General features: G+C 36.4%; 1 protein-coding gene across 8 annotated transcripts in view; it reads left to right on the top strand.

Moving 5' to 3' along the window:
- Nucleotides 1–14,446, top strand: part of LOC119835409 (triple functional domain protein) — an 89,893-nt gene that overhangs the window by 17,302 nt on the left and 58,145 nt on the right. For all 8 annotated transcript variants that reach the window (XR_005288044.1, XM_038360179.1, XM_038360176.1 and 5 more), the window contains 11 exons: nucleotides 4,126–4,285; nucleotides 5,717–5,848; nucleotides 6,398–6,602; nucleotides 6,836–7,064; nucleotides 7,231–7,480; nucleotides 7,780–7,980; nucleotides 9,363–9,628; nucleotides 9,887–10,051; nucleotides 10,370–10,496; nucleotides 10,677–10,888; nucleotides 12,571–12,703. Coding sequence is in view for 7 of the 8 variants with exons in the window: in XM_038360179.1 (XP_038216107.1) it covers nucleotides 4,126–4,285; nucleotides 5,717–5,848; nucleotides 6,398–6,602; nucleotides 6,836–7,064; nucleotides 7,231–7,480; nucleotides 7,780–7,980; nucleotides 9,363–9,628; nucleotides 9,887–10,051; nucleotides 10,370–10,496; nucleotides 10,677–10,888; nucleotides 12,571–12,703 (2,080 nt within the window). In the remaining variant the exon portion in view is untranslated. The remainder of the gene's footprint in view (nucleotides 1–4,125; nucleotides 4,286–5,716; nucleotides 5,849–6,397; nucleotides 6,603–6,835; nucleotides 7,065–7,230; nucleotides 7,481–7,779; nucleotides 7,981–9,362; nucleotides 9,629–9,886; nucleotides 10,052–10,369; nucleotides 10,497–10,676; nucleotides 10,889–12,570; nucleotides 12,704–14,446) is intronic.

Here is a 14,446-nt window from a genome sequence, read left to right as displayed (position 1 = left end):
ATTAATAGTATGCTTACATGTAATGATTAATCGTGCATGTTGTTTAACGTGAATATGTTTGAAAAAAGTACGATGTTCTAGGAATTATTTGCAACGATTTATAAATGATTGTAATAAGATTCTAATTTGGTTGCATTTGACGAAAAATGAGAACTCGACGTACAATAACTGGAGACTATTAATATTCTTAGCTTTCGATGAAAATGTTTATACTAATAATCTAATGCTTATACGAGGTTATACTAACTAGTTATTTAAATTCATATACTAAATAAAGATAATCATTACCTAAATTAAAATTATTAAACTTCAATGCAAGATGTATGTCATTCGATTGAATTTTATTAAGAGCGAAATAATGTATTTATTTTGTAAAATACAGTATTATAATTCTTTTGCAACCGCATTATAGCGATTAGAGTTGTGGTCTTCATAGAAAGTAATCGGATGAGCTGCGCACACTACGCACGCTTTATAAATAATAATTGTTGACTTTATGCATTTTTAAATAAATGGATTATGTATCATCGAATTGTTTTAAACTGATTGGAATCTGCTTTTGTAAAGGACACAAAGAGAAGAAATGATGGCCACATTAAATTTATTTTTCTAAACTCGTAGGCACTAGTGAGAGTGTTCTTGGAATCGAGTTTCTGCAAAACTTCTAGTACAAATAATTTATATGGTATCAGCCTTCAGAACTTGTTTTTTAAAATATAATGAATACTTATGTCTAAACAAACCTGCTTATTTAATTGCCAGTTTTATTCCCTAAATTGATTTTTGGCGTTCGTATTGTTGCAATATCTCGTGTCCTTGCGCTGACGTAACAGACAATGTAAGTTTGTAGAATCGGAATGTATGTATTGAAAAAGTTGTTCGACGTGGTGTCAGCACGCACAATGCTGACGCCGGTCCAGTGTCTCCGTTATCATAACATGAACATATTTTGCCCTTTTAAACAGACTTCAATATAATAACATATTCTACCTACTTAAAATTAAGCAGTGTTATTGGCATTTTTTATAAATTCTTTCGATATTGATTCACTTTACGTTTGATGGCAATTTATATACAATGTCAAATCAATACAATGTTGTGTTGAATTGTTAACAGTTTTAATGTTTGTATTCAATGTTTGCTTTCGCGATAGAATTACTTTCTCTGTTGGTTCGTGCCCTGTTCGTTGCGAATTTATCTATGCACATTATGACCCTTCCCCGGCAGACGCTTTCTATGTTGTATGTACAAAAAGAACAAAACAATTCATCGTTTTCTTCTTTTTTTACTTTCATTTGAAATGTGTTTTAATATGTTCTCGTAAATTTTAATATTTCATTTATTTGCGTATCAAGTATAAAAAAATTTGCCAATAATTGTTATAAAATACATCTAAGAATGATGATTGCCTTTTTTAAGGTTTTTAATAAAGGCCGTATATTAAGGCGTGATTCTTCCATTTACTTAATTAGGAATTTGTTCATACATTTTAATAATATAAATATCACTAGATCTTGCTGATGTTGGTATTTTCAATCATGTATATACGTGTATTTCGTAAGCCAGAGTGTGAATGTAGAAGGCGCCGCAAGTCCTTCATAAAAACGGTTATAAATTGAATAAATTTTAACGTACCATAAACTATCACTGAGCCCTAATTGTTTTAGTATCCCTTCCTCGACGATTGGTGTGTGTGCTACGAACTGAATATTTACGAGTCAAATACTCATAAAGTTTAACGCACTGTATATACTTTTAATGTAGGGAACATTACATGCATCCGACAGAGCTTTAAAAGGCGATAGGAGCGTCATTGACGATACGTAAACGTCTTTATTTATCGCTTATCATGTGCTAGCAATTCAGTACTGTCCATATCCTTCACTTAATTCTAATTCCTTATCGTTACTTTAAGTTTATGCATGAATATATATTTACATCATTCAATGATCTGCGAGTTTATACGTCTCCTCACCGTATAAATGTTGTAGTCTAATATTGAATAAGTATATACTCATGGCGACGCAGAGACGAAGCGTTTCATCTTGACACTGGATACTTTGTGTGTTATCTAGGGATTCTTCTGGTTTGTCTACTGAACAACGACCCTCTGTGTCGTCGAGTGTTACAACTGCGCCTAGTATGCAAGCATGCGACTGCATACATTTGAGTTTCGTTTTATTTTTATGCGATGTGTTTTTCTACTTAAACTGATTTTCCCAAAAACGAAATTGATTTTTTGTTTTAACTGGACTGTTTTTTTTTATATTATTGTGTTACTCGATTCGATCCAATTGACATGATTGTTTTTATATTAGGACGTCGGTGTGAACTTTTTTTTTTGTAGAAAACCTTTATTAATATTTGCCTAACATCCAAAGAAGCGAATAACTAAAATTATTATGTTTTTCTTATCTATATTTTCGGACAATACTTTACTCTCCTTTTTATGGTGTTTTTAACTTTCATAATAAATGACCCCTGTACTTAATTTTTGAATTCGCGTGTCCTTCAAACGAGAAAGGTATTTCAAGTGGCACTTGCTTAGAGCCTATGAAAGCCCTTATACTCTAACTAAGCACTCCCTACAGGCTCATCTCATCATCACTTTGATGACAGTAAAGTCACGGTGGATCTTTTAACGCGATAAATACATGAGTTCTTTGTTCGCTACCGATTTCAGACACTTTAGGAATATCAATACAGTTCCTAGTATTTGTGAGTGTGAAGTTGGCCGCGCCGTTCTCAGGTTCCAATGGATATCTTTGGTTCCGATTGGTCGCCGACGCGTGAGGAATGCCGCGCTCTGGCGACAGTAGAAAACGTCCTCACGGAATATTCATCTAACACGAAACATCACTACAGTATCGCACCATCGCGGTTATTTATTATAACATATGGGGATGCTCTCACAAAGCTTTCATTTTTCAACATATACCTTTAAAACCACCTCATTTTAATTTTGTATCCAATTAATTAATTTAAAATTCAGCGTGATGCAGAGGCATGATATAAGAATACCCTTAAAACTATCCCAATCTTTAAAATATTATCCCAGATTTTACTTCATAATACAGATATATGATCTGTTTTATACCTAAACAAATATGTTAATGTAATAGATACAGAGCGCGATTTCACCGAAATTATACCGTTATTTAAATATACTTTACCGTTAATATGTATTACGTAAAAATTTATAACGCCACTTTTATTCACCCTAAAAAATGAAATCCCGAACAATAGAAGGATATTGCAGATTTATCAAGCCTGTGGATGTAGGGCATTGCTGGCAAAGCGGCTTAGAGTCATACAATACAATTCTCATTTCACTTTTCACTTATTTCATAGAAAAAATTTTCAATAACATATTCTATTGCAAAAACATCGTAATAGATGTACGTCGGCTGCGTAGGTAAATATGATGTATACTATCCGAGTAAAACATAACAATTTATAGACCGTAGTATAATATTCCATATGCCATTTATATAAAGCATTAAGACGATATGTTTTCTCTTCAAAATTATACTCGCATACCTACTGCGAAAGTGACGTAATTTATTTATCAATAAAATCGAAACTCCAAACAATCGAGTCTGTTTTGAATGATAAAGAATAATAAATGGCAACGATGCAAGCGCAGACCACTGACTGGTCGCTCGGAAGTGGCCTGGCGTAAGAGATTCGCTAACCAACCGTAACATAACAGTAGGCGCTGAGAATTGTAGGTCACTGTCGGTCTTATAATTATAATCACCATACGTATGTAATTGTTTTTAAACTTTGAACGTGCTCGTGATATTTTTATATCTCAGTGTTAAGTTTATGCGACTAACGAGAGGTTTTTGTAAATTAACGCGATTAAAACAGACGGTGAAATGAACATTTTAGTGTAAAAAATGCTCAAATATCACCGGCGTTCCCACAGGCACAAGTCACCTGTGCGATGTTTAAGATGGAGGTTCGTATACGTTGTATAATGAGTCTTTGCTAAGAGAAGAGCTGCATTTTTTGCTGAATCCAGGGCAATAGTAAAAAAACATGTGCCTGGAAGATTGGAGCAATTTAATTATGTTTTTATTTAGCGCAGCTTTTAAAAACATTCTATTTATTCCATTAAAGATCATCAGGGGATTCGGATACAGCGAGCACGTCAGCTGTGGAAACTACCCTGGAGCGTTTGCGGGGAACTCGGAGTGCCCTCGAGGAACTGTGGTCAGATCGCGAGAGGCGTCTTGAACTCACTCTACAATTGAGACATTTCGAGAGGGATGCACTAGAGGTAAGACACCCATTATATACGCAGTGAATTGTCATCTGTACTGATTTTAGATCGCTATTTCTTAAACTTGTCGCCAAGCATAATAATATTTTGATATAGGCCTTTAGTTTCGCCTTAAACATAGATATAATTGTGAGTACATGCTTAATAAATGTTGTATCTTGTCGTGTGTGTTACTCGCTTATTATTAAGTCATCACTTAACAATATCAGATTTACTTTAATGGAACACTGATTTTTCTGCTTTTCATGAATAGTACAATAGAGGAATGGAAATTCATTGGATCACATGGCATTGATAAGGCAGAATTTTGTTCCATTGTAAGGAAAATAATACAATATAAATGAATTCTTTGGTTTATTATTCATAGATATGATTTTTATTTATAACTAGCTTTTGCCCGCAGCTTCTCACGTGTTAATTCGGAGTAGTTTAATAGATGTTATTATAATAAAAAAAGCAGTGGTGGCTCAGTGGTGAGAACCTCGGACTTCAAAATCGATAAGTCGGGGTTTGAGACCGGGCGAGCGTGCTGGAAATAAATTGATTTTTCAATTTATCTGCGCATGTAGATAACATCACCACTGCTAAAACATGTGATATCTGCCAACCCGCACTTGGCCAGCGTGGTGGATTATGGCCTGAACACTCATCGGAGGCATGTGTCCCAGCAGTGGAAACATATAAGGGCTGATGATGATGATACATATAAACCATCCTCTTGAATCACTCTATGTATTAAAAAAAAAAAAACATCAAAATCCGTTACGTAGTTTCAAAGATTTAAGCATACATAGGGACATAGGTAGGGACAGAGAAAGTGACTGTTTTATAATATGTAGTGATGACAAGTGGATTGTTGGTCAAACTTTATATTATTATCAATAAAATAATATAATATCGTTTGAATAACAGCGAAAATAGGTAGCCTTCATGACCTTCAACTAAGGAAACGGGAAAATCGTGCCAGGCAAAAACATGACTTGTCTAAAAGTGTAGTTATAATTATATGAATATCATTAACTTTGTTAGCGAACGGGTTTCTTGCACTGTCGAGTACTAAATTGCATCCAAGTGCATATAATTACGCTTGTCTAAAGCCTAAATGTATAACTTCTCATATTTTCTAGGCCTATTCAAGGTGGTTGGCTTATTATATTTACAAATATAAATGCAAATAAATTAAATGTTGAATGATATTGTTTTTGTTAGGACGATTCATTCTTTTCATTCATTGAATTATACAAAATGAATCATACCTCCCTTATACCGGGAAAAATAGAGTCATTTTGTTTGAAATATATATTTTATTTGTCAATGTAAAAAAGTGCTTGCACTTTTTACATGCAATTGCTCAATCAGGGTTCATCTTCAAAAACAAGCAATCTTAAAAGTAACTGTATATCTTTATTTATTTATCTTACACATCAGGTGTCGTCTCGGCTTGAGTTATGGGGCGACGAGTTGCAACGCAGTGAGCCTCCTCGCGACCCGCAACAGGCGGAACAAGCTCTCGCTGCTCACAACGAGAGCGTGGCTAGGATGCAACATGCTACCTTTCAGGTCACTTGTGTATCTTTGACTTAGCTATTACTATTGCTTCCCATTTTATGTTAAGTGTGAGCTATGGAATATGGAAGAACTATAAAATTCAATGATATATTTCATAACGTCTTCAGCTCAAATTATTTAGAATAGGAACAAAATGGGCCTATGAAGATGTAATTAAAAAAAAAAGTCCAATCCAAACATCGAATTCCGAAGTAACTCTAATTGTAAAGGCAAAATAAAATATAATAGTTTAAAAAAACTATAAAACACGCTTTAACAAAAATCATATTTTGCAAATTGAAAACTGGAATAATTTTATCAAATTAGTGTATTGTCATCGGTCCTCAATAAATCTACAAAGTTTGAACGAAATCTGGCCGTTTAAAGTGGGTCAAAATCGCGCCCAAAGAAGTCAGTTACAAACAAACAAACAAACATACAAACAAACAAACAAACAAACATACAGGTGAAGTTAATAAAAGCGTGTTAATAAAGGGGTTTGGTTAGACCATTAAAAAACACGTGATTTATAATGTAATTAATCCCTGTACGCACGCACAGGTAGTTCAACAAGGCCAAGAGTTGGCTGCGGCGATCGCAGAAGCATCAGACGTGATGGCGTCTAGCTCCGACAGTTCCGAGGGCGCCCCACTCGATGCCCAGGCTCGCGTGCAGCTGCTGCTGGAGTTTCTGCATGACAGGCAGCTGGACCTGGAGGAGCTCGCTGAAGAGAGACGGGCAAGATTTGAGCAATGCGTTCAACTGGGTAAGCGTCATTAATGTGATTTCCAATGTGCTTCATTGGTAATATTTCATAAATTACAATATCAAGATTAAAATTTAAAATGTAGCACGAATAAATGAGAATTGTATGCAAAAATATTTCACATTCGTGTTCGATCATTTATCGTATGATTATATGGTTAAGGATAGTGATATAAGTTGAAATTAAAAACATAAATATAAATGTTGGTTATTAATTGTATTTTTTTGCTGAAGGACAATTTCAAAAAGACGCAGCTCAAGTTGTGAGCTGGATACGCAACGGCGAAGCGATGTTGGCTGCGTCCTTCTCCATACCGGGGACATTGTCTGAAGCTGAGCAATTGAAACGCGAACACGATCAATTCCAAGTCGCCGTTGAGAAAACCCACGCTAGCGCTGTGCAAGTCAAATACAGGGCGGACGCTCTACGTGCTGCTAATCATTATGACCCGCATACTATAAGGTAAATAAAACAGAACCCATAAAATATTGTTCATGCATTTATTAAAATGCGTATGATAGTAGTAAAAATTTACATTCCAGTTAATTTTTAGCTCTTTATATAACAGCGCCCTTGATTTAAATGCTTATGAAAGTTTTGTTATAGCATACGAATATAAAATTTTCAGAGAGATCTCTGAAGAGGTGACGGAGCGATGGCAGCGACTGGTCACGTGCGCTGAAGAGCGTCACAAGCTCGTCACTGCATCTCTCAACTTCTACAAGACGGCGGAACAAGTCTGCTCCGTGCTCGACTCGCTTGAGCGGGAATACAGAAGGGATGAAGATTGGTGTGGTTCTGGTGCTGCTATATCCACCCCTACACCCAATTGCGATGATACGCAGACACTGCAACAGAACTTGGACAAAGCGGCTCAGGTAACGGTTTCATACAATACGAGAACTAAAATTGTAAAAAAACTTATCTTCTATCTTATCAATGTAATGCAATTCGCAATATGAAGTTATCCCACCTTCACAATTCGTTTGTGAAGTTAGGACTTTACTACATATGTAACGTAATGCGACACAGCCTTTTAAGTATTCCAAATTTATTTTAATTAATATAATTGTGTGTGTCATAAATATAATTCTTATCCTATTCTATCATGTAAGATGCGTTGGTGGTTCAATATAAAATAACTACAACATGTGACAAGACACTTCCATGTGCACAGGTGGCCGCACTCATCGTCAAGCATGGCGAGCAGAAGGAGGCGTTCCTCAAAGCGTGCACGCTCGCCCGCCGCACTGCTGAGACGTTCCTCAAGTACGCGGCGAGGTCCGCACAGGTGCACGGGCAAACTGCCGCGGCAAGCAAGGCGCATCATGAACAAACACGCGCCATACTTGACACTCTGCTTGCGCAAGAGAATAAGGTGTGTTTAGCCGTCGCTCAAGCGTTCTTTAAAGCTTATAGCACTTTCGAGACGATAAATATTGATTCGTTTAAAAATTGTTTAAGTATGTTTAATTTAATATAAATAATGTATAAATGTAATGCAATGGAAATGTTTCTTTAACACAGTGTCATACTATGTGTCTTACAAGTCCAATTACAGTTGTAGTTGGATTAGTAAGATTTCGTTTCAATGTGTTTTATACTGCCTCGTCATTTATAAGTCGTTGTTTAATAAAACAGTTAGTAAGACCTACCTTAGTCGGAACACTCTGGGGTTTTAGTCGGTAGGAATATTCTTATTTATAACTCATTGGTTATGTTATAACATAACCCATAGCTCGTTCCCCGGGGCCTAAGGTTTATATGCAATATTTTCCCACAATGAAAAAAGTGGTACAACGTATTAATATTAATGCCGAAAATAATTATGTTACTAAACCACACGGTACGTCTACTACTATACTATTTATGATAGGAGTTCCAAAGATTAAATTCGAGCTATGAATGCCGCAATTTGTATTGAGGTGAATTGGTAATGGTGGCCGTTACCGACTGTAAGTGTTCTTGCACCACTCAACATCCGCCGTACTTTAAATGAAAGAGGAATATATTATTTGTAGTTTGCTTTCTGCTGAAAAAGTCTAAGATTTATCTTTTCATAATTGAACTTTTGTGTTATGCACTTTGCATATTTTGGGGACAATAAAGGGAAAAAAGATGTTTTAAGTGTCATGCTGATATTTTTACAATTTTGCAGCTGAATTGTACAAAACAATTTAATCATTACACTATTTGTGGTATATTGTAGTGATAAATGCTCGCCTGAGCTAGACCGCTAGACTGCCTGGCTCCGTTCTAATGCAATTAATTCTATTTTTATCATTATCGTGTCGAACTAATTGTTTTCCGGGTACATGTAAAACGACTCTTATATTGTTTGAGTTTAAAGCGGTGCTGTAAACAAACAAATAACTATGGAATCCGAACGTGAACGGACGCGGCTAAATTTATCATCCTTCCGATGATGTTATGTTTTGATTTTTATACTGTTCGAGTGACATACAATTACATGTTTGGAAATAAATCTGTATAGCATATATAATCGCGTGTCATTGTCAGTGTCATTGCTGTTACGGTTCGCCATACAATAAAGCTTTTGTTATTTTGCGATGCTATCAGTTAGGCCTCGTGCAGGCAGATAATGGTCGGCGCTCAAGCATTCGTGTCGCGTTAAATGTTGAGGACTTTTGTTATGATTTTAATACAACCGGTAATTTAGTTTTTCATTATTACATATACAGTTTTGTTGTTGCGATATCGTGAGTCGAGTAAGATAACAATGTCGGGCTCCGATCGCAGGTCCTGGAGCACTGGACGGTGCGCAAGAAGCGCCTCGAGCAGTGCCAGCAGTTCGCGCTGTTTGAGCGATCGGCGCGCGCGGCCGTGGAATGGATCCGCGAGACGCAGGAGCGGTGCGGCGCGGCGGCCGCGGCGGCGGCGGCGGGCGTGGCGCGCGAGAGCCGCGAGCGCGTGCGCCTGCTGGCGCAGCTCGCGGACGGCCTCGTGGAGAAGGGACACCCGCACGCGGTGCAGATCAAGGAATGGGTGGCCGCTGTCGATGCTAGGTGCGTACTCGAATCGTTTGTACGTCACCAATTGTGCAGATGTTTTGGTATACGTGTCAAGTGTGTTTTGCTGTTTTGTTTTGTACCCAAGCTAGTCTTGTGTATATTTTTAATCATCACACTATATATATTCTTATATTGTTGTCGTACAACTATTTCGAGAGAAACGTATTTTTTATTTTTTTATCTAACGAAGCTCTTCGTTAAATTTCTTGTCAACAAATAATATATTAATACTTTAACATTTGTTTTGTTTAGATATGCCGAGTTTAGCGGTTCCATGGAAGGTGGTGAAGCAGAGGCTGAGAGCGATTCCGGTGTGGCACCATCGCTCGCGTCCACACAGTCAGAGAGTGAAGTGCGAGTGGAGCCGCAGCCACCGGCCGCGGGAGATGAGAAGAGACGCAGCGCTAGAAGGAAGGAGTGAGTGTTCATGTTTTATCACTTAAATTCATTTGACTGAGAAAATAAAATTGGATTACTGACAGTAAATATAAATTTAAGAGATTAAGCTGTTAATTTTATTTCGTACAATATGTGTGCAATTCGGAAAGTGGTGCCTTTTTTCGGGCGGCCATCGAACAGAACTTGTTTTATTAATATGAAATAGTTTAATAACTAATAAATCAACTATACTGTGACATGTGAACCTCTAAACAAAGTCTGAACTGAGTTAAGAGCTTTAGAAAACACGACAGTTAGTTCCACCTACAGAATTATATAATTTTGTCATTTGAACAGATTTATCATGGCTGAGCTGCTGCAAACCGAGCGAGCTTATGTCAAAGATCTGGAAACCTGTATCACTGGATACTTGCGCGAGATGCGCACCGATCCCGCTTCAGTACCACCAGCGCTGCAGGGCAAGGTAAGGAATTTATAACTTTTGAGATCGTTTACGTCATAATTCAGTCCGTCTGTCAGTCAGATGACATGGTGATGCAGAATACATTGTAATTAACTTTATTGTTTTTTTTTTATAAATGTTACAAATCATTCATGTCTAAAATAGACTAATCGAGTTATATTTTCATCTCGCACTCGCCAGGAGGAGCTGATATTCGGCAACATAGAGGAGATCCATCGTTTCCACGAGCGCATATTCCTGCGCGAGCTGGACAAGTACGAGGCGTGGCCGGAGGACGTGGGGCACTGCTTCGTGACGTGGGCGCGCCAGTTTGACATGTACGTGTCGTACTGCCGCAACAAGCCGGACAGCAACGCGGCCGTCGTGCAGCACGCGGGCGATTACTTCGAGAGGTACACCTGCGGGATTTATGTGTATATGTGATTTTGTTACTGAAAACATTTAAATGTTTTAATTTTCTGATCTTGGCGAAAAAAGAAATGTACTTTGTTACCAAGGATAAAGCACATTAATTAAAAAAAAATTAGCTCGCAATAAATTCAGATATCGCTTTATCAGAAACTGTTCAATCTGCATCTAGCAATACTGTTGAAACGACGCTTTATAGGCATGTTTGAAATTAAACTTGTAGCTTTATTTAATGGAAGGTTTTAATATCTGACTGCTTAGGGTGTACTTTTCTAATAAACGATCATACAATGTATGTACAACAGCTTTGTGTGGTGACGGCAGAATAGAATACACCACCCCGTCTCTTTCCCGCGGGTGTCTTACATGACGACTAAGGGAATTAGAAATTTATGCTTCATCGGGCCTCACGAATCTGTCTGACCAGAGTGGGGAATGTACGTTAAAACGTTCGATTGCTTCTGGCAGACCAGAGCGGGTCTTGCACCAGCAGTGGAGATAATATAAGACCTGATGATGATGATAAAAGTTAACTTGTACCTAATCGGATCACAACTTAATATTATTTTTAAAAAGGACTTAAATAAGAAAAAAATATAAATACTTCTTCATCCATTACACAATATTTAAATATTTGTCATAACACACTTACAACACACAATTACAATGTATTATAATATTATATTTTTCGTTAAATAAAAAAAGGCTTGCAGTATGTCTAAAATTTTATATAAGCAGGTGTATGTAAGCTTAGTAAGTACAAAATAACAATTAAATGGCATTAGTAAGTAGTGGACAGGAAATGTCTTAACAAGTACAGCCTCCAAAAGTCCCACAAGATCAACCGAAATTTATCAAACATCTAAGAACATTTGCACATAAGTCGTTTAACACAAATTAAAAAAAGCAACATTGGAATCGCTTCATCCGTTCTGGAGATATGATGCCATAAACAGACAGTCACACACGCACAGCCTAACTCGTCAAATTTATAACACCCTTCGTTTTACGCCGGGGCTTAAAAAAGTGGTGGCTCAGTGGTGACGAGACTAAAATCGAAAAGTCGGGGGTTCGAGACGAGTCGAACATGCTAGAAATAAATTGAACTTTAAATTTATCTAACACATTAACCACATCACCACTCATCGGTACGGTATAGAACGATGGTTTACCTAACCATCGGCATGTTTAGAATTAAAAGTTCGATGATATATTCACCAACCGGCACTTGGCTAGATAATATGGCCTGAACCGCCATGGGAGACCTATTATCTAATATCTAAATATCTAGTGATAATAATAATTATATTGTATGTCTTAATACGCTTTTAAACGTAGCATTCGTTTAATAATTGGCTTGTGTCAGGTTTAATTTAGTTTTAGGTGTTGATAACTTTTATAGGAAATTGCTTTACATGCCATCTATCGAACGTCAGACGATGTTTGTCGTGAAAAGACATAGCTGAGCTTAAATGATATTTTCGGTGTTTGTCACAAGATGGCACTATTTTTGTAAATTTGTTTGTTATTCGGTGCCCTAATGTAAACAATTAACATTTTAAAAGGTACCGTTTAGGCAATTTAACGTAGATGTTAGTTTGAGTAATACACGCTTAAGTCGACTCAAGATTATGATAGTTTCTTGATTTTCTTATATTTGTTATAGAGTGCAACGTCGAAAGAAGTTAGAGCATCCCCTGGCGGCATATCTCATCAAGCCGGTGCAGAGAATTACCAAATATCAACTGCTCCTGAAAGACTTACAAGCTTGCTGTGCTGAAGGCCAAGGAGAAATCAAGGTAATTTAACTATTTTGCCATTAAAATGTTACAACGGGCGAGTATTTTATTTACAGGGCAGCAACTAGCATAACTATGACACTCAGATAAAGATGAATTCCTCTCTATTGTGTACTTATAATGTACCAAGAATCGCGTCTCTTATCTTTTAAAGACGCGTCAATTATGATCAGTGATAAGATAAATCCGCGAGAGTCCAGCATACCTGTTACTTGTGCTGATATATTCTAATAATTTACGCTATAAACGACAAGTTGTACTGTGTTAAGTTTACTTAGATCGAAGCTTGTTGTTCATTCTCTCGGCGTAGTGTTGGTCGCTGCGGATTATTTGAAACTATTTAAGGCGTAAGTGAAATTAATAAGGCACGCTGTTTCCCATCTAGTCAATTTTCGGAAAAACATCGTCGTAAAAGAGTACCTAATAATTTGAAAGTAGGATAAACTCATAATCTACATACTAATATTTCGTTTATCAGAGTTGCTAACGACCCTTTGTATTCTGTGATGGCGTAAACCCATTACGCCTATCTGCTTGAGATGTTTGTATTTCATTTCCAGTTTAATACGACAAACATTGGATACATTTAAGAATACACATTAAGTAGTTCGTTGCAATTAACCGTAGTTTTATACCAATTTCCTTATGATTCATTGCGAACTTACACAACAATCGGGAACTCGATGTCGAGTGGTTTATTCCACACGTAGTTCGTACATAAAATTTAATCCTTAATACCAATGGAATGGTTCTCATAAGTGTAGATAGTGTCTTACAGATAATGTTAAAATATTTAAACAGTCATCGGCTAAATCGGATTGGACCTGCACGTAAAAATGTTGTATGTATTATTTATTTATAAATTGTGTCACTCAGTCTTAAAATTTATATGCTTTCATAAATATTATATTTTAAACTAGCTTTTGCCCGCGGCTTCGCACGCGTTAAATTTGGGGTAGACGTTATCTATACTGATATTATAAAGCTGAAGAGTTTGTATTAGTGTTCCGATTTGAAAAGTTATTTCAGTGTTAGTTAGCCCATTTATTGAGGAAGGCTATAGGTTATATATATATACCACGTGCGAAGCCGGGGCGGACCGCTAGTCATACATATAAACCTTCCTCTTGATCACTCTGTCTATTAAAAAAATCCCCATCAAAATTTGTCGCGTAGTTTTAAAGATTTAAGCATACATAGGGACATAGGGACAGAGAAAGCGACTTTGTTTTATATTACATAGTGAATACACATAGATAAGTAGCATTCTGTTAGTTTTGTATCTTGCAATCATAAAAAATATATATGACCAGATAATAAACTAATGATATAATAGTGGAAATAATAATATATATATATAATAAACTAATGATATAATAGTGGAAATAATAAGATATAAGAAATTGCAGTCTGAATGATCCTAATCACTAAATGGATCTACTTAAGGTTAATTTTCGTGGGATTGGGAACCCTTCGAAGAATAATAACCCACCTTAATCTCATATTTTACGTCAATAAATTATTATGCACTTTGAAATGTGGTTTACAATATTCAGAGTGGTTTTCCTGATGAAGGATTCAGTCGAATAACTAATGATCACGTTATGATATTTAAATAACAAAAACAATCAACATACCTTCACGCTCCTTTTTGTAGACTTATCTATTAAATTTTTTAATTTAAATAGTCATATAAGTAGGTTTACTTTTACAATTATACACAAACAATTTTATGAAGACTTC

The sequence above is a fragment of the Zerene cesonia genome, chromosome Z (genome assembly GCF_012273895.1).
Source record: "Zerene cesonia ecotype Mississippi chromosome Z, Zerene_cesonia_1.1, whole genome shotgun sequence".
In the NCBI taxonomy this organism is placed as follows: Eukaryota; Metazoa; Arthropoda; class Insecta; order Lepidoptera; family Pieridae; genus Zerene; species Zerene cesonia.
This window is presented reverse-complemented; position numbering and strand designations above follow the sequence as displayed.